The 18,302-nt window shown below is 39.8% G+C and overlaps 1 protein-coding gene across 4 annotated transcripts in view; it reads right to left on the reverse strand.

The window, feature by feature from the left end:
- Positions 1 to 18,302, reverse strand: part of KIF5A (kinesin family member 5A) — a 221,804-nt gene that overhangs the window by 80,431 nt on the left and 123,071 nt on the right. For all 4 annotated transcript variants that reach the window (XM_068267433.1, XM_068267432.1, XM_068267431.1 and 1 more), the window contains 4 exons: positions 17,047 to 17,095; positions 13,994 to 14,049; positions 6,539 to 6,626; positions 2,395 to 2,519 (listed from right to left, as the gene is read on the reverse strand). In XM_068267433.1, coding sequence (XP_068123534.1) covers positions 2,395 to 2,519; positions 6,539 to 6,626; positions 13,994 to 14,049; positions 17,047 to 17,095 — 318 coding nt within the window. The remainder of the gene's footprint in view (positions 1 to 2,394; positions 2,520 to 6,538; positions 6,627 to 13,993; positions 14,050 to 17,046; positions 17,096 to 18,302) is intronic.

The following is an 18,302-nucleotide window of genomic DNA, read 5'->3' on the forward strand; positions in this document are numbered from 1 at the left end:
AGGGGGTGGAGTTTCTGACATCTAATGATTTATAAGCGAGCAGGTGGGTGATTAACCCTTGTTTCTTATATAAAGGACTATGAAAAAAGATACTGTAAAGGTGGCCACTAACGGTCCAATTTCTAGCAAAAAATCGTTCGAGCAATAAGAAATTCTGATTGGATTGGTTGTAAATAATCTCCATTAATGGGCACAATCAATTACGAACGATTATAAAAATAGTTCTCCGATTGGATTTTCATCAAACCAAAATTTGGATTTCCTTGTTGGCTGTGATAGATAGGAAGCAAAGATTGGTTCGTTGATGGTGTAGTGAACGATTTCACTTCCAATCAGAATTTCTGATTTCTCAAACGATTTTTCGCTAGAAATTGGATCAATAGTGGCCACCTTAACACAATCTGGCAGTACAAAATACTTGTTACAACTTTAGTGACACAAATACAAAAATTCAAAAATTGGCATATCCATAAAAATCTGTACTGCCAGTATATTTTTTTCATAGCCCTTTGTATCAGGGCTCGTTTCCACTATCGCGAATCCGCATGCGTCCAACGCATGCGGATTCGCACATGGTATGCAAGTGGATGGGCCTGTTTCCACTGTTGCGTTGGTGATGTGCATTTTTTTGAGCGGTGAAAAAACGCACAAAAGAGCCAACGAATTCGCCTGAGAGTGGAATGCATGCGAATCGCATGCAATGTATTTAATAGGGAAATCGCATGCGTTTTCCCCATGAGTTTTTTGCCGGCGAATGCCGCATGCGAATTCGCATAGGTACCGATGTAAATTCACACAGGCAGTGACATGGTTAAAATCGCATATACCCTCACCTATGCGAATTCGCATGCGAATTCGCGGCAAAAAACACATGGGGAATCGCATCCGCATGCGATTTCATCAGCGGTGGAATCCAGGTGATTCCGCACCACAACAGTGGAAATGAGCCCTAAGAAACAAGTATCAAATTTGGGTGTGGTGGATCACCCACTCAGAGCCGGGACAAGGTCCTCCAGCACCCAAGGCTGAGACACCAAAGTGCGCCCCTCCATCCCTCCCACCCCAGCCGTCACACACTGATTGCTATTAGACTAAGAGGCGCCACAGGGCCCACAACCTCCCCAACACCTTAATATCTAGTTATATGGCTTGCAGTCACTGCCATGTATCCCCTTTTCTTATTTCTTTCTGCTTCAAACACAATTAGGAATGACAGCTGAATGAATTCTGCGCCCCCTCCTACACTGCGCCCTGAGGCTGGAGCCTCTCCAGCCTATGCCTCGGCCCGGCCCTGCACCCACTAAAGGACTAAAGGGGCATTCGCGATTAAACAGTAACGGGTGATTAACCCTACCACCCACCGATCCTTGCAACAGTACTCCAGACCCTTACATTACGGGCTATGGCACAGACATACGTTTTCACCAATGGTCCTATTTAATAGGAATCTGAAGTGAAAATAAACATACGATATAATGATTTGTATGTGTAGTTCAGCTAAGCCTTAGCTGCTAAGGAATAGAACATTAATTGCAAAGAACAGAGTCTCATATTGTTTCCAGTACAGGAAGAATTAAAAAACTTCATTTGTTCTCTATGCTAAAGAGCTTCCCTGAGTTCTCTGACCAACTTGGGTCAGAGACAGTCCTATTTTCTGAAGCACTTAAACATCAAACAAACAGTGAGAGGCAGCTTCAGATAAGGTTTTACTGCAGGGGCGTTCAAATGGTCATTAGCTCTGCTCTGTTTCATAGTTTAAAATACAGTGGCCCATATGCAATTTACTTTTTCACACGAGTTTTCTCCCAGGTGACATTTTCACAACTTGTAAATAAAATGCCTTTTAAACCACCAGCAAGCATGCAAATACTCAAAATGATAATTTTGATAGTACTTTTTCATGTACTTTTTGGTACTTTTTCTATTGCAAACTTCTAAAAAGTTATTTGAAATCGAAGATGAAAAATTATCCCCTAGGCAAAAACTCAGGTGAAAAAGTGAATTGCATATGGCCCGTGTGTGGCTTGTGTGTGGTTTGTAAGTGCAAATATGACAGAATGATGAATTGTTATTAAAAAAAAAAAGCTATATATCTAAAAATAAAAAAGATTAAACTCTTTCCATTGCTACTAATATTCTATTAATTATCTGTACTACACATACAATTCATTATATCGTAGGGTTTTTTTTTTTTTTGTGCTTCACTGTCACTTTAAGCGAGCTTGTTGCATATCACTAATTTTTAATCTGCAGTCCTTTATTTTGCCTTTATATGTAGCAATGTAAGGATAATTGGGTTTATAGAACATTAGAATGTGTATAAACATACATGGAATTACATTTGGAAGTAAACAGCAATGCCTTCCATTGACTACATCAGACTGGGTAGCTTACCTTTTCACTGCCAGCCAGATCCACCAGATACAACTTTCCACTCAGCTTTTGCTCGGTCTCCACATTCTCCTGCTTGATATTGATGAGGAAGATGCTGTGACTGCGGGAGCTGTGCTCATTCATGTCTGGAAGATACAGGATGTGTTTAGGAAATGATGGGCCAATGAAAGACTGGAGGGAACCAATGTACATGCATATCTCTCTCACAAAGGAGAGAAAATGCTGATACAATGGCCTCAATTCACTAACCAGTTTAGACTAGTCTACTGATGGTTTTTAGTCTACTGATGGTTTAGCCAGTTGCATCAGAGGGGAATTCACTATTACCAAATGTTTTAGACCTGTTTTTAGACCTTGTCTAAACTATTTGGTAATTAGGTGGGTAAAGCAGGGAAAATTATCAAAAGATGCAATTCACAAACAAATAGCTTCTCCTCTGGTTAGCTCTCCTCTGCATACAATTAAACTCCTGCATAATTAATTCAAAAGGTTCCATCCTCACATCTAAAATACCTCACAGAATTACTTTACTGACAAAAAATCAGCTGGTCTAATCTCTGTCAGAAAAAGTGGGTGTGGTTACTCCTTGTTTGCCTTTGCGAATTGTGTAATTACTGAATGTTAGACCAGGTCTAAAACAGGTCTAAACATTACACCAAATCCTCAGTAGACTAAAAACCATCTGTAGACTAGTCTAAACTGCTGAGTGAATTGAGGCCAATATATATCACAAAAACATCAGCAGTTTTGTTATGTTGATTTTTCCAGTCTACAGCAAGCTATGGTTTTGTGTAACAAGGATAATATGTATCTCAAAATACCATGAGAATTTCCAGCAAGATAGAAAACATTTAATTCTTTATTTGCACAAAATACTAAAATTGTTCCTCTAATTGGTCAATATCCATGAAAATCGCAATTGTAATTTAAAGCACATAAATAACAGCATCTTCAGGCCAATCAAAAATTTAAGCTAGGAGTTATTAAACCAATACTTTTCTAGGCAACGACACTGGTTTTGTTTCGGGCGACTGCCCTTCGTCAGGCCTTAGTATTAAAAAGATATTACCGGTAATCTATCTTTAGGTCATAAGCCAAAAATATATAAATGTCCTCCAAAGAAAAAAAAGTACCATGAAACAGGCACAACAGGAGTAAATGATGCATCCACCATAGCTCCCTACGTCTGACAAAGGGCATTCGCCTGAAACGAACTAGTGTAGTTGCCTAGAAAAGTATTGGTTCATTTACTCCAAGTTTACATTTTTGATTGATTGATTCATCTCATGAAGATGCTTTTATTTATGTGCTTTAAATTACAATTGTGATTTTCATGAATATTCACCAATTGGATTGTCTTATTTTTGTATTTTGAGAAAATAAAAATGTGAATGTTTTCTTTACTGCAAGAAATTGTCGTGGCATCTTGAGATACATCTTATCCTTGTTAAACTACCGAGCGTATCATTGGGATGAAGTGGACTGCTCTGTAAAGGATTGTCATTTTTTTTGCCCTTTATATCAAAAAGGAGCGTTGCCAAATATAACAAGGCAGGGTACACACTTATTAAAATTAGCACAAGATTTGCAAAATTACAAAAGCGAATTTGCTGCAGATTGAATGTATCTAAATGGCATCACATTGTATTTCTGATTTTGTGCGAATCTGCATTTGAAAATTTTCATATAAATTAGCAGAAAGTTTTGAATCAGGATGATACCATTTACTGGCGAACTTAAAGCGATATTGTCACTATAAAAATCAAATTTCAACAGCAACTGGTCTGAGTGGATTAAGTGATAAAGATGCTAATCCTGCATTCAAAACTTGCAAAACTTTTTCTGCTGTTATGGTTTGGAGTTATCACATACTTTAGGAGCACTGGCCCGAGTGCTAAACAGTGCCAAAAAGTTGAATGCTGGGAGTTATTTTTATCTATAATATATTCCTCCTCTTCCATTTATTTCCCTGCCTAGCTGCTTATCAGACACACCCTCTGATCACTTGTGTTTATAAGCAAGGCTGGGGTGACTCAGTGATAGGATGTGTAAATAAATAAAAAAAGACTCTGGGAGGAGGGCAGCTAATGAATACACAATGAGCAAGAGAAAGGAGGGGGGAAAACAAGAGTCAGGGAGGATATGATGTCAGCATTAGCTTGGCAAGATAGCCACTTCCTAGAATAGGATTTTCTGCTTTTCCTTTGTAAAAGTCACAGGAATCAGTATGTGGATAGCACAATACATCTGTTATGTAAGTAGAAGTAGTATGTATCTACTTATATATGTGTTTTTTATTTCTAGGTTAGCATGGGTGTCGCTTGCTCTTTAAAGCGGAATATAACCCTGTATTTCAACTTTGCTCTAAAACATTATTTACAGCATATTATATGCAAAAAGCATTTTTTTTTACTAGACCAGCATTGGAAGGGTTAAACACAGAGGTTTTAAGTTCCGTGCAGACGTTCAGATAGTTACATTCTATTTAGTTAGATGTATCTATTGATAAACAGTTACACACTCTTTGGCTGTCCTCCAAGCTCCTTCTCAGTGAGAGAGATGAGTCACAATAAACACTTAAAAGATACATATTTGTAAACAAAAAGTATCTAACTGAAGTTCGGATGCGTCTGCAGAAATCTCTAGGGACTTTAAAGCCCTGTGTAACCCTTCCAATGCTGGTCTAGTAAAAAAAAAATGCTGGTTGCATATAATATACTGTAAATAATGTTTTAGAGCAAAGTTGAAATGCAGGGTTATATTCCGCTTTAAAAGAAAAGGAGTACGCTGCAGGCTTGAGTTCTTCAGTTTCTATTCCTACAGGAACAAGTCTGAAGTAGGCTTCATAGCCGAAAGCTCACTCACTGTTTTTTCTAAGTTAGCAAATAAATGGTATCATCCTGATTAAATACTTCCAGCTTTCACTGATGGCTAACACAGTACAATACTCTGCTACTGCTACCTTATAAATTAGTTTAATTGATATTCACAAATAATCATAATGCATACTTTTGCATACAAGCACATGTAAAAATCTCAAAAACGTGCACAAATGTTAGTTCAAAAATGAACAGAAAAGGCACAAATGCAGAATCATGCCTGCTTTCCCGCAAATACAAGTGTGAGTAGCCCCAACTGATAAAAAAAAACAAGTAATCTTCTATTCCTTCAATCTTCAATCACTGTACTGATATAGAGGTTTGTGGTCCTGATTTCTGGGAATAATCATCCTCAAGATTCTATAATTGGTTCAGTTTGTCTCCAAGAAAACCACAGAGAGCTTGCATTCATCAACAGTAGTCTGACTGTATCATAGTATATGGGCTGCATGGATTTTAATTGTCTAGTACTTTCCCCTTGCGGCATCTGATCACACTCTCTGAGTGACATTTGGATCAATAGAAGAAAACTCAAGAGGACCGTTGAAAGAAAAACATAAAAAGTCATACTGGAATTTGCTAAAATTCGCACTGACTAGCCTCAATGCTTCTGGGAGAATGTTCTTTTGACAGATGAAACAAAACTGGCGCTTATTGGCAAGTCACATCAGTCCTATGTCCAGGGAAGGAAAAATTATATTTTAAAGAAGAGGACACCCTAGCTACTGTGAAACATTGAGGTGGTTGGAGGCTGCTTTGTTGCATTGGGCACAGAGAGCCTTGAATCTTTTTGGGGAAGAATGAAATCTCAAAGCTTGAAAATTGTCCTCTAGCAGAACGTTCTGTACTACTCAATGACAGAAAGCTTTGTGCCAGTTGCAGCTCAAAGAACCTCCAAAAGGGCAATAATAACCCAAACACAGCTACAAGCACTCAAGAATGGATGAGAGCAAAACACTGCACTATTCTGAAGTAACCTTCCATGAAACCTATGGACAACCAATGGAAAGAACTAAATTATACAGTCTGGAGAAAGCACTCTTCAAATATGATACACCTCAGGAAGAGTGGGCTAAACTAGGTACAGAATCTCAATGACCGCAAAAAGAATTGCTGGTTTGCAGTGATAATTTCTAAAGATGATGCAATAAAATATTGGGTTAAGGATCCCATCATTTTTGTCTGTGTCATTGTCATTTTCAAGTTACTTTAAAGACAATTTAAATCAAAAAGCAAAACATCTAAAAGTTTCTCTTAGTTCTCACTTGTCACAGCCACATGGCGGTTGGATTTCCCCTCATCAATGACATCTAGGATCTCCTCTGGACTGGATACAAAGCGTTCGGTGCAACCCTGATGGAGGAGAAGTTTTAATTAATACTGGAATTTATTTATATGAAAAAGATGTAACTTATAAGGTCCGAGTGCCAGTAGCATAGCTGCAGAACCATGGGCCCCAACCAGTGGCGTAGCTAAGGAACTTTGGGCCCAATTGCAAGTTTTACATGAAGCCCCCAAGCATTCTATTCATAACAATGAATATGGTGCATCAGAACCTGCCAAGAACAGCTGCAGTATGAGAGGTGTAAGCAGAGGAGGGGAACAATTTGTTGATGACCCTGCATAGCACCATTGTAAAGATCGCCCAAAGGCCCCGGTGCAGTCGCAACTTCTACATCCCCTATTGACACTGACAAATGTTTCTTACATTATTGTCAGATCTGACAAGATATGCTGTATGTTTGTTTCTGGTGTTATTCAGACATTACTGCTGTCAAATAGATCAGCAGGGCTGCCAGGCACCTGGTATTGTTTAAAAGGCTGGCAGCCTACATCTTCTTCTTACTGTAATTGTCCTTTAAGATGCATAAATTAACAGACTGATAATCACCCCTATAACTACTTTATCAAGAACACAACCGAAACAAGAGAAATTTGAACAATCTTTTATTGAAAAAAGTGAGTATCTGTGACGTTACTGTCGTGCATCGGCATGTGATCTCCTGCAAATCCCCGCCCCAGGACTTGACACCAATTGGCATTAGGCAGTCCTGGAACTGCCGCCTTGTTCACGCCCATAGGCATCAGGCGGTCTTTAGGTAGTTAACCTGCTGGGCGTTCTGATTATGCGCAGCCGCACGGCTGCGCATGGTTTTTTATATCTATTTTTTTAAATCATGTAGCTAGCCTAGCGCTAGCTACATGATACCCTCCTCCCTTCCGATTCCCACCCACCCTTCCGATCGCCGCCGGTGCCTATGCCCGTGTGCGACTGGAACGCACCACCGCGCACTATTTCCGCAATCAGATACATGTGACTTTGTGACCTTGTGGTGTTTATCCACCAGTGTGCGACGTCACTGTCGCAAGTGGGTGGAATACTAATTGTCATGGACGCTTTTGACTAACCACGCCCCCTGGACACAATCCCACCCACCTCAGCTGATAGGACTATACCAGCGGCGCAGATTGTTAGCGCCGTATGGTATTAGTCAAGTACATGGCCACGTATTAGTCAAGTACTTTGAATGTAGAGCACCCGCCCCCTGCCTGATTTATATTTAAACCATGAGACTCATAAGAGACATCAGCCTCGATTGAAGCGGACAGAGTCTGCGAGCGCGTAAGGCAGCACCCCCCACGCCAGGTCTTCTCATCTTATCATGTAAGCTCCTTTTCAGGTCTTATCAGCACTAATGCACTTTGTCTTTTTTTTTTTTTTTTTTGGAGTAACATGGTCGGGGGGGGGGGGGGGGGGGGTTGGTTGGAGTCTTGCAATAAGGCTCCCGTCCTGTGCACTTTGTATATGCACATTGTGATTTCTTGATATTGTGGGTGGATTGTGGACTGCAGCACATATCCTGTTTTTTTGGGTGTGGACTGCAGCCCACGATTCTAATAGGGTGTTCGAGTATTGATTTTTACGATTTTTTGGGAATTTTTGTATTTTTTGTATCGCGATAGGTACACAGTAGGGTGTTTTTGCACTTTATTTTTGTTTTGTGAATTCTGTATGCGTATTTTGCACACATGTATGATAATTAATTTGTTGATGATCAGACACTGAACACTTTTATTGGCATTTAATTGCCTACACATTATTTACAGCAGCTGATGTTCATTGCCTGATTAGGAGGCTAAGATATTTATGTAATTTAACTATAATTATAAGATAATTCAAGACTGGTGATCCACATATTGTGTGATATATGGGGGCCTTTTATGGATTTTAATTGTATGTGATCTTGTAGTCTAATAAAGATATGGGACATGTGCCACAGGGACACCCTTTGGACAGGGAGCAAGAAGGCCAGGGGGCCGCCGGGCAGGCATGTGCACGCGCATGTGCGCTTACTGTGCGCGGTGGTGGCGGTCACAGGGAAGGGAGGAGAGGAGAGGGGAGGGAGGTGGCATTCCAACACAGTCCTAGAGCCCGTTTTTAAATGGGCTTAGGCCTACTAGTCACCATTATACCAGTAATACCGTGTTTCCCCGAAAATAAGACAATGTCTTATATTAATTTTTGCACCAAAAGATGTGCTAGGGCTTATTTCCAGAGGATGTCTTATATTTCTATGAACACACATGTTCCTCTGCTGTGTGTCTTCCTGTCTTCCCCATTGTGCTGCCCGTGCTTCTGCTGGATCCCTGTACCCCTGTGCCCCCCTTGTACCTTTAGTGTCCTCCTGGTGTCACCCTCTGTACCTGTGTCCTCCTCTATCCGCTATCTTCCTGTGTCCCCCTATGACCTCCTGGTGTCCTTTGGGTCCTCCAATGTCCCCTTGCATCCGCCTCTTACCCCAGCCCCATGGTGTACCGTCCGTCCCCCGTGTCCTTTGATGTCCCTCTGCATCATGTCACTATGTCCCCGATCTTCAGCCTATGGGGAAGAATTATGGCAACTTGTGTTTCTACTGGAGCCGAGGGTCTCACAGGTGGGACCATGGCTCCGTTAATGGGCCAATCACTGCACTTGCCATAGTGCTGCCCACGAGACCAACCGATCCTGTAGAAACACAAGATGCCATACTTTCTCCCCTTACTGCTGCTAGGGCTTACTTTCAGGGTAGGACTTATATTTGGAGCATGCTTGAAATTCCTGCTATGGCTTACTTTCACGGGATGTTTTAAAGGGACTCCAAGCAGTGCAGTAACTATGGAAAGATGCATACCATTTTGAAGCTCTCTTTCTCCTCTTTCCAATGATATATAAACCACCCTATGCCTTCTAGTTTTCATTATTTTTGCGATCGAAATCGTGGCCGCCATCTTGGATTCCTTATTCAGCATTGTATTATGCAGGACGACACTTTCCCCAGTGTCGGCAGCTGCATTCAGTGCAATGCAATGAAATACAAGGAACCCAGGGGGATATAATTACAAACATCATGCCGGTAGGTGTGAGGATATAATTAATTAGTTGTGGGTATGCTTAAAGGCATAACCACAGGCACTGCTCAGAGTCCCTTTAATTTCGGGGAAAGAGGGTAGTTTACCTAGCTCAACAAAACTTTATTGAAAGGGTATCACAAAAATGATTTTGCCAGAAAATTCAGCTGCATTTCCTTGCATTGTGTCAAGGGCATAATTTCCACTACAGAAGCAGCATGAAAGCCATTCAGATTCTGGGAACTGTGACTCCATGAGATGATATCATGTATTCCGTAGTGTTATTGAGTTTCAGCAAAGCAGCATGAGATCAGCATTCTGTGATGCTGGCTTCCAAATAATACCTCACGAATCACTTTACCTGCCTACATAAGACTACAAGTAAAAAGACCATTGTTGTCCCGGTAATGGAATTTTGGCACATAGCAGCCACTAATAGAAAGAACACCTGCTATTGGTATGACCTTTATTCATGTACATAATGGTGTGACTGCTTCATCTTGTGCATGTGAAAGGTATTTACAAGAAGATAAAAACCCACTAAGTTACTATAGACACAGCTTAATATACTGAGGCAGGGAACATACTTGTCTTTCAGTTTTCTGCGTGCGTTTTTCTGTGTGCTTTTTTTGCACACCAAGTGTGTTTCTATGCAGGAAAACGTGCAAATTTTTTTCACAGCGGCTGATGTAAATGATAGAAAAAAACGACAAAATGTGCAGTCATCATGCAGAATGTCAGTTTTTTTCTGCGCACGAACAACATACTAAGTTTGAAATAGCCCACTGATTAATCATGCGTTCTCAGTTTTTCTGTGCAGAAAATGCGCACGAAAACAGCCAAGTGTGTTCCCTGCCTAATGAAAGAGATTGCACATTGCAGTCCCTCAGCTTAGTGCTGTTGTGATCTCCTTAGTGGCAGGTGAGCTGCAGCAATATGCAGAAACAGGAAGTTCTGTATACCTGGATCTGTGTCCAGCTGCCACATAGAGCACCACTAAAATGAATAGGGAAACAGTACATTTGTATGCATATTTCCCTATTCGTTCTCACCCGGCATACGGTTCAGATGGTAGCACACACATTCATTTTTAGATAAATCCATGGTGGCCATGGGCACTGGATAGTAATAATCATTGACAGTAAATAAATAATTTGCTCCTTTTTGAAATTAAAGTGAACCCAGATTGTACCTCGGGACAGACAGATACTTACCCAACAAGCCTCTGGATCCTGCAGAGGCTTCCAATGCCATCCTCCTGACCACTGCCATTGCGACAATGCTCCTTGTCATGCACAAGTGCGGCCATACTGCACCCGCGTGAGCATGGCCCCGCCTGCACAGTTGCACAAAGCCACTTGTGCAGGCGCAGCCATACTTGTGCAGGTGCCGTACAGCTGCACTTGTGCATGAAGAGAAGTGCAGTTCGGGATCAGAAATCCGACACGCAGAGATACAACTTCCGACGAGCAGCAACGGTGGTCCAGAGGATGGCGTAAGAAGTCTTTCCAGGATCCAAAGGCTTCCCTCTTCTTAGATATCCATTCTTTGACATGAGGTTTCACTTTAAGTTTAAACTCTGAATTTAAGATATGTCCATTGTGCTTTAGAGACATGGATCAAAAGCATAAATAATATTATTTTTATTATTATTATTATTATTATTATTATTACTACTACTACTACTGCTATTATACTAATGCACAGTCATTTATGCTATTGACCAAATTTTATTTCCAACTACTGAGTTGTTCCCAAGAAGCTGTTAATGAGAGATATTGGGGTTGATTCACAAAGGTTACTTATTTTTCACCTTAACTGTAAGGAGTGCTAATGCATGAGATAAAAAAATAAGGAGAGATAATTCATGAGATAAATAGATAGGAGAGCTAAACCATGAGTTTTGTCAAATGAGGAGAGCTAAACCGTGAGTTATGTCAAATAAGGAGCGCTAAACCATGAGTTATGTCAAATAAGGAGAGCTAAACCACGAGTTATGTCAAATAAGGAGAACTGAACCATGAGTTATGTCAAATAAGGAGGGCTAAACCATGAGTTATGTCACATAAGGAGAGCTAAACCATGAGTTATGTCAAATAAGTAGAACTGAAACCATGAGTTATGTCAAATAAGTAGAACTGAACCATGAGTTATGTCAAATAAGTAGAACTGAACCATGAGTTAAGTTAGATAAGGAGAGGTAAATCATGAGTTAAGTCATTTAAAGAGACACTGAAGCGAAAAAAAAAAATGATGATATTATGATTTGTATGTGTAGTACAGCTAAGAAAAAAAACATTAAGATCAGATACATCAGTCTAATTGTTTCCAGTGCAGGAAGAGTTGAGAAACTCCAGTTGTTATCTCTATGCAAAAAAGCTATTAAGCTCTCCAACCAACTTAGTCGTGGAGAGGGCTGTTATCTGACTTTTATTATCTCAACTGTAATTGAACTGTTTACTTTTCCTCTGGCAGAGGAGAGTTCATTACTTCACAGACTGCTCTAAAAGACTCATTTTGAATACTGAGTGTTGTGTAATCTGGACATATTATAGAGTGATGCAATGTTAGAAAAAACACTATATACCTGAAAATAAAAATATGAGAATATTTTCTTGCTGCTAATCTTCTAGTAATTATTCATAGTACACAACCAATTCATTATATCATATATTTTTTTTCGATTCAGTGTCTCTTTAAGGAGGTAATTTAACAGAAAAGCATTGTGAATCAGGCCCATTGGCTGTAAATACAGGCTATTCCGTATTTGTCTACCAGGAACTGTTTGTTTGTTTTATTAATTTATTGTGCTACTATAAATTCAGACTGTTGTATTGTGAAGATTCTCTACATCCAAATTCTTCAATAATTGGCAAGAGCAAAAAAGTAATCACTGGGACTTTTAAAGGGACATATTACATATATAGAGAGGTTTAAGTTTCCAACAGGTCATCATGGACAAAACAGGTATTTTGTTTTTCATAACATTCTGAGTTTTATTTTTATACAAAATATACAAAAATAATATTTTTTTACACATTAAAAAAAGGGCCTCAACAACCACATCTATAGACTGGCTCAGCTAAATCAGCATCATAGCACTACCTTCAAAGGAAATTGCACTTTATTTGCCATAGTTTACTTATGCCTTTTTAAGTGTTTTTAATTATTTACAATCATGACCTACTCTATTGATTCCAGTATAATTGTTATTTATTGATTCATACAAGTCAAATGTTTACCTAAGTTTTCTCCTAGGAGATACGTTTTCATTTTCTGTTTCAAATAACTTTTTAGCACTCTGCAACTGAAAAAGTGCCAAACAGTAGGTGAAAAAGTGCTATCAAAATTATTCTGAGTATTTACTTGCTGGAGGCTGAAAAGGCATTTTATTGATAAGGTGTGAAAAAAGAGTGCTGAAAAGTTATTTTAAACAGAAGATGAAAAAGTATCTCCTAAGAAAAAAACTCTATAGAAACGTTGACTTGAAGAGAAACTGTGACCAAGAATTGAACTTCATCCCAATCAGTAGCTGATACCCCCTTTTACATGAGAAATCCATTCCTTTTCACAAACGGATCATCAGGGGACTCTGTATGGCTGATATTGTGGTGAAACCCCTCCCACACGCAACTCTGAGGACCGTGGTCCTGGCAGTTTCCTGTCTGTGAGCCTTGTTGCATTGTGGGAAATAGCTGTTTACAACTGCCAAAAAAGCAAGCAGCAGCTACTTCCAGCTGCCAGCAGTAAAATAACACCATGTGATAGATGTCAGAATGTAAATCAGGGAGAGGAAAGCTTTTACAATGGGCACTCACTATCATTTATACATAATTATTGTAAAAATTAAGCACTTTTTTTAATTGGATTATTTTCACTGGAGTTCCTCTTTAAATAAGGGCCATATAATCTCGAGTGGTGCTATTTCCAGGGTACAAAACATATGGGGTATATCATTTCCACCAATGTTGGAGGGTGTAAGCTTATCAACAAAAGCAGGGGGAACCAGGTAGTCACCTCACTCATGTGTACAACATTATATGAAGATTAGCCCAAGCACCATATAAATAAGAGATATTAAAAATACGATTTCAATTTGCAACACAAACCTAATTTTTAATTCGCAACACAAACAAACAGAAAACCTGTTTTGTGTAATTGTGTCAGAGGAGCATGTTAGGATTAAAGGGCATTTCTTGCTTGCACTGGCATGCCACTTTCCTTATATAGGAGTCGGACATCTTTTATATGAAGGATACATTTTGATCTGCTGTCTAAGTGTGATTACTCTTTTGGCTAGAAAACAAAACGAGTGTAATATCCGCTCTCACCTTGACAAATGGAACCCGGTTCTTGTCTTCATGCACTGAGAGGTTAGTTTTAGAGACTGCAAAGGAAAAGAAGTACATTGATTTTTAAGCTTTAAATAAAAATCAATATTAGGTTAAACAATTTTCCCCGGATATTTTTTCTTGCAAGTTATAAATAAAAGCCTATAGCACAGATCTGCTAAGTTTAAAAGGTAAGGCCTTTAAATTAAAGTGTCCGCTCAGTAATAAATACACACTGTTTTTAATGTGGCACAAACAGAATGTCTCGTTTAAGCTGGCCATACACTATTCAATTACCACTCGATATTGGTTTTCGATCCCTATTACAATCAATATTACAATCACTATTATGATTAATTTTTTTTTACGACTGACTGAGAACCAATATTGTGGATCTATCTTTTGATCAGTTTTAGCCCCTATTATTGATCATATTGATGGGTGCATGAAAAAAAGGGCACCAGGAAAAAAGGGCCCAGCTGGATAACAATCTCAATAACGATAAACATCCTTAATGAAATAACGTTAAAAATCATTACGTAATTCAACAATACAGCTTAGCCCAACCCTACTCACACAGAACCCTCCCCTGATCGTTCCTAACCCCCCCGGGGGTGCTTAACTCTAACCACCCCCTGGTGGTACCTACCCAACCCTAACTACCCCCCCCCTAGTGTTGCCTAACCCTAACAGCCCCCAGGTGATGCCTAACCCTAACCACCCCCCTGGTGGTGCCTAATCCTAACCACTCCCTCTGCAGAAACACCCTTACACACATAGAAATGATAATATCTTTGATCATGTAGAATCTGTACATACAAACAAAATAATATGACAAAAACTACAACGTTGCAAGCTTCTAAAACGATGACATATTTCAAAAACTTTAATGTTCTAATGTTGTTAATGATATTTATCTTGCGCCCTTTTTCCTGCTTTGGACGCCGTATTAACGATAAATGCATCAAAGTCTATGTCGGCGCCCTTTTCATCCACTAACCGCCAGCGCCCTTTTTTCCTGCTTCCATATTGATTGATCATATGATCAATCTTGATCATATTGATTGAAAACAAAATTGAGTGATAATTGAATAGTGTACAGACAAATTAAGCCTATGAATGGATTTTAGAAAAAGTAAATCAGTGAAGAAACTGTAAAGAACACATTCAAAACCTGAGAAATGTAAAGAACACATTCAAAACCTGAGCGTTTCAATCTGAGCATATGTTGAAAAAATCTGAAATTAGGCTGTATCTGGCAAGTCTTACTCTCTACGTCCTCCGCAGTGCTATGGGGAGCAATGATGCCAGGAGAGCCTGGCATGCACTGGCGAGCTTCGGGTGAGTAACTGTGAACCTTGTGGCTCTAGTGGTGGATGTCGAGTGACAGTCAGATGCATGCGACTGTCACCATGGGGGAGGGAGGCAGCATTGCCATGGTGCTGAAAGACAGCACCACAGCACAAACCTCACTCCCTATCACCGACCTGACCCAGCACACAGGGCAATCATTCAGGTGAATATCTACTATTCACCTGAGTAATACTCTCAACACTTAGCTATTGCTATTACTGCCTCAGAGTATCCACCTGTACCCTGCCCCCTGTACCCTGCCAACCTGAGCATGTGTTGAAAAATTATGAAATCATGCTGTATCTGGCAAGCCTTACTCTCTATGTCTCCCACTCATATTCTATCAGGGATCTCACATGGCACCCCCAACACTCTGCCTCAGCGTATCCATCTGTACCCTTTGGTGTATGTATGCAACCATGAAATTATTTCTCTTTGTGTCACACTGTAAGAGTGAGGCAATCAATGATAAAGGCGACACCAATAAACACGCTGTATACTTGCTAACACTAGCAAATAAGACAAATGAGCACAGATACACTTCAACATCATGGCCAACAAAGAAGATCTTAAGTTCTTACACCTTCAGCTTATATAATAGGAACAGATAGGAACTGTAAACTAAACCATGTAGATCCCTGCTGGTTCTTGTAGTTCCATGCAAGCTGAAGCAGTGAAGGGGGCAGCAGAGGGCATGAGGACTCCATTTCAAAAATCCATGAAGCCACTATTTACACATCCTTAGAAACCAGCTACCCACCAAATGAAACTCCTCTAGGGCAGCACTTTTCCAGAACTTCTCCAGCCAGAACGTAGCGAGAGCATGCAATCGGCTCTTCTGTACCGCGCTCCGACAGTGCAGTACAGATAGCCACGCCTTCCCCCTTTGCCAAGCCAATCATTGGCGTTCTGGGCTTCCCAGGTAAAGATGGCCCTGCCTAACTACTTCGCCCAGCCAATCCTGGGCCTTTTCCTGGCTGCCAGGAAAGCCTATGCATTGTCATCCACACGGGACAGTCATACAATATATAAGAGCCCCACTCAAGTAGCTAAAGAGCCACATGTGGCTCAGAAGCCGCAGACTCCGACCTCTGTACTATGTATTGCTTTGCATGAGAGGGAATGAAGTAAAGAGTAGCTTGTGCTCAGTCCTGGATTGTTGACAGTAAACACTAATACTAACAATCTCCAGCAGGTGACACATCGTAATCTATAATGAAAACTCTGACTTGATTACTGCAGTGGATGAGACATCAGCCCACTTTACTGAATACACAACAAGCTGATAATTGCTCATTTACATAGACTGACTTTAACAAGCCACGTAATAAATATCAGTAGAGTGATTATGCAGCCACAGCAGCTGTCTTTTTCACTGTGAACATATTTATTATTTCACTCATTTATTGGTCTGCAATCTACATTTACATATACAAAACAATTCTGTTGCAGTAAACCAGACACACCCTAAAGATTTCTCAAACTTCAGTGAAAGGCATTGAGTAGCTCAGAATCGATCTATAACTTTCAATGTAATTTTGAGCAGCTACCTGACTGTGCATTTCAAAGCAGTCAGAAATCTGCTCTGCTGTTCGCGCTGATCGATCCCACCGCTTTTATTGCTGCTCCTGGGTTGCCAGTAAGTTATTCAGCAGTTTACTTATAGTGGCTGGAGGACTTTTTGGATAAGAGCTACTTACCATCAAGCAGATCTCTAATTTTATCCAGGTAGATCTCAAAGTAGGAAACCTGGAAGGATAGAACATTAACGCATTAGTGATTTAATCAATGGTTTATCAGCTGTAATTCCATGTAACTGCTTCACTTTCTATCTAGAGATGACTACATACCTTCTCAAATACCTTGCAGAGCACCCACAAATCCCACCGTACTCTATAAGGCAAATCATGAATGGCTTCCTCTTTCCCTAAGTTACTCCTATCCCATGTGGTTAGCCCTACCTTTTCTCACATCCTAAAACTCATGTTTTGTTAGTGGCGCTGCGTAATATGTTGGCGCTTTATAAATACAATAAATAATAATAATAATAATACTAAAAAAAAGGTTGGGGGAAGGAGTTTTCATCTCACTCTTGTAATGTACCTCCCAATGTTAAGACCAGGTGTTTTGGTATTGCTCAGGAGGTGGAACCCCATGCTTATTTGCCTCCATGGTAAACAACACCAGCATATGGAGTAATAATGGGTTAAGATGTGAGATCAGAATATGTTAATGTTACACTTTTGTGTGTGTGTGAAATGGGGCTTCTGTAGCTAAATATTCTGTCTTAGTTTTTTTTTTTATTATTTGTCAGAGAAGAATGAATATTTTTAAACTATATTTTCTAAGTCTAATTTTTGATACATGCAAGCACAGACTTACACTGGGTCCAATCCAGTTCACCTTTTCTCCTAGATGAATTTTTCACATCTTATCAATAAAATGCCCATTAAGACACCAGCAAGCAAAAAATACTCAGAATAATATTCTCTGACCTTTTTCAATTACTTTTTTTGCACTTGTTCAATTGCAGAACACTAAAAAGTTATTTTAAACATAAGATGAAATGTATCTCCTGGGAGAAAACTTAGGTGAAAAGTGAATTGGATCAGGACCACTGTGTTCAAAGGATACCCGAAGTGACATGTGACAAGATGAGATAGACGTGTATGTACAGTGCCTAGCACACAAATAACTATGCTGTGTTCCTTTTTTTCTTTCTTTGTCTGAAAGAGTTAAATATCAGGTATGTAATTGGCTGACTCAGTCCTGACTCAGACAGGAAGTGACTACAGGGTGACCTTCACTGATAAGAAATTACAACTACAGAACACTTTCCTAGCAGAAAATGGCTTCTAAAGAGCAAGAAAGAGATAAAAAGGGGAAATTCTTATCAGTGAGGGTCACACTGTAGTCACTTCCTGTCTGAGTCAGGACTGAGTCAGCCACTTACATA

This window comes from Hyperolius riggenbachi, chromosome 2 (genome assembly GCF_040937935.1).
Source record: "Hyperolius riggenbachi isolate aHypRig1 chromosome 2, aHypRig1.pri, whole genome shotgun sequence".
In the NCBI taxonomy this organism is placed as follows: domain Eukaryota; kingdom Metazoa; phylum Chordata; class Amphibia; order Anura; family Hyperoliidae; genus Hyperolius; species Hyperolius riggenbachi.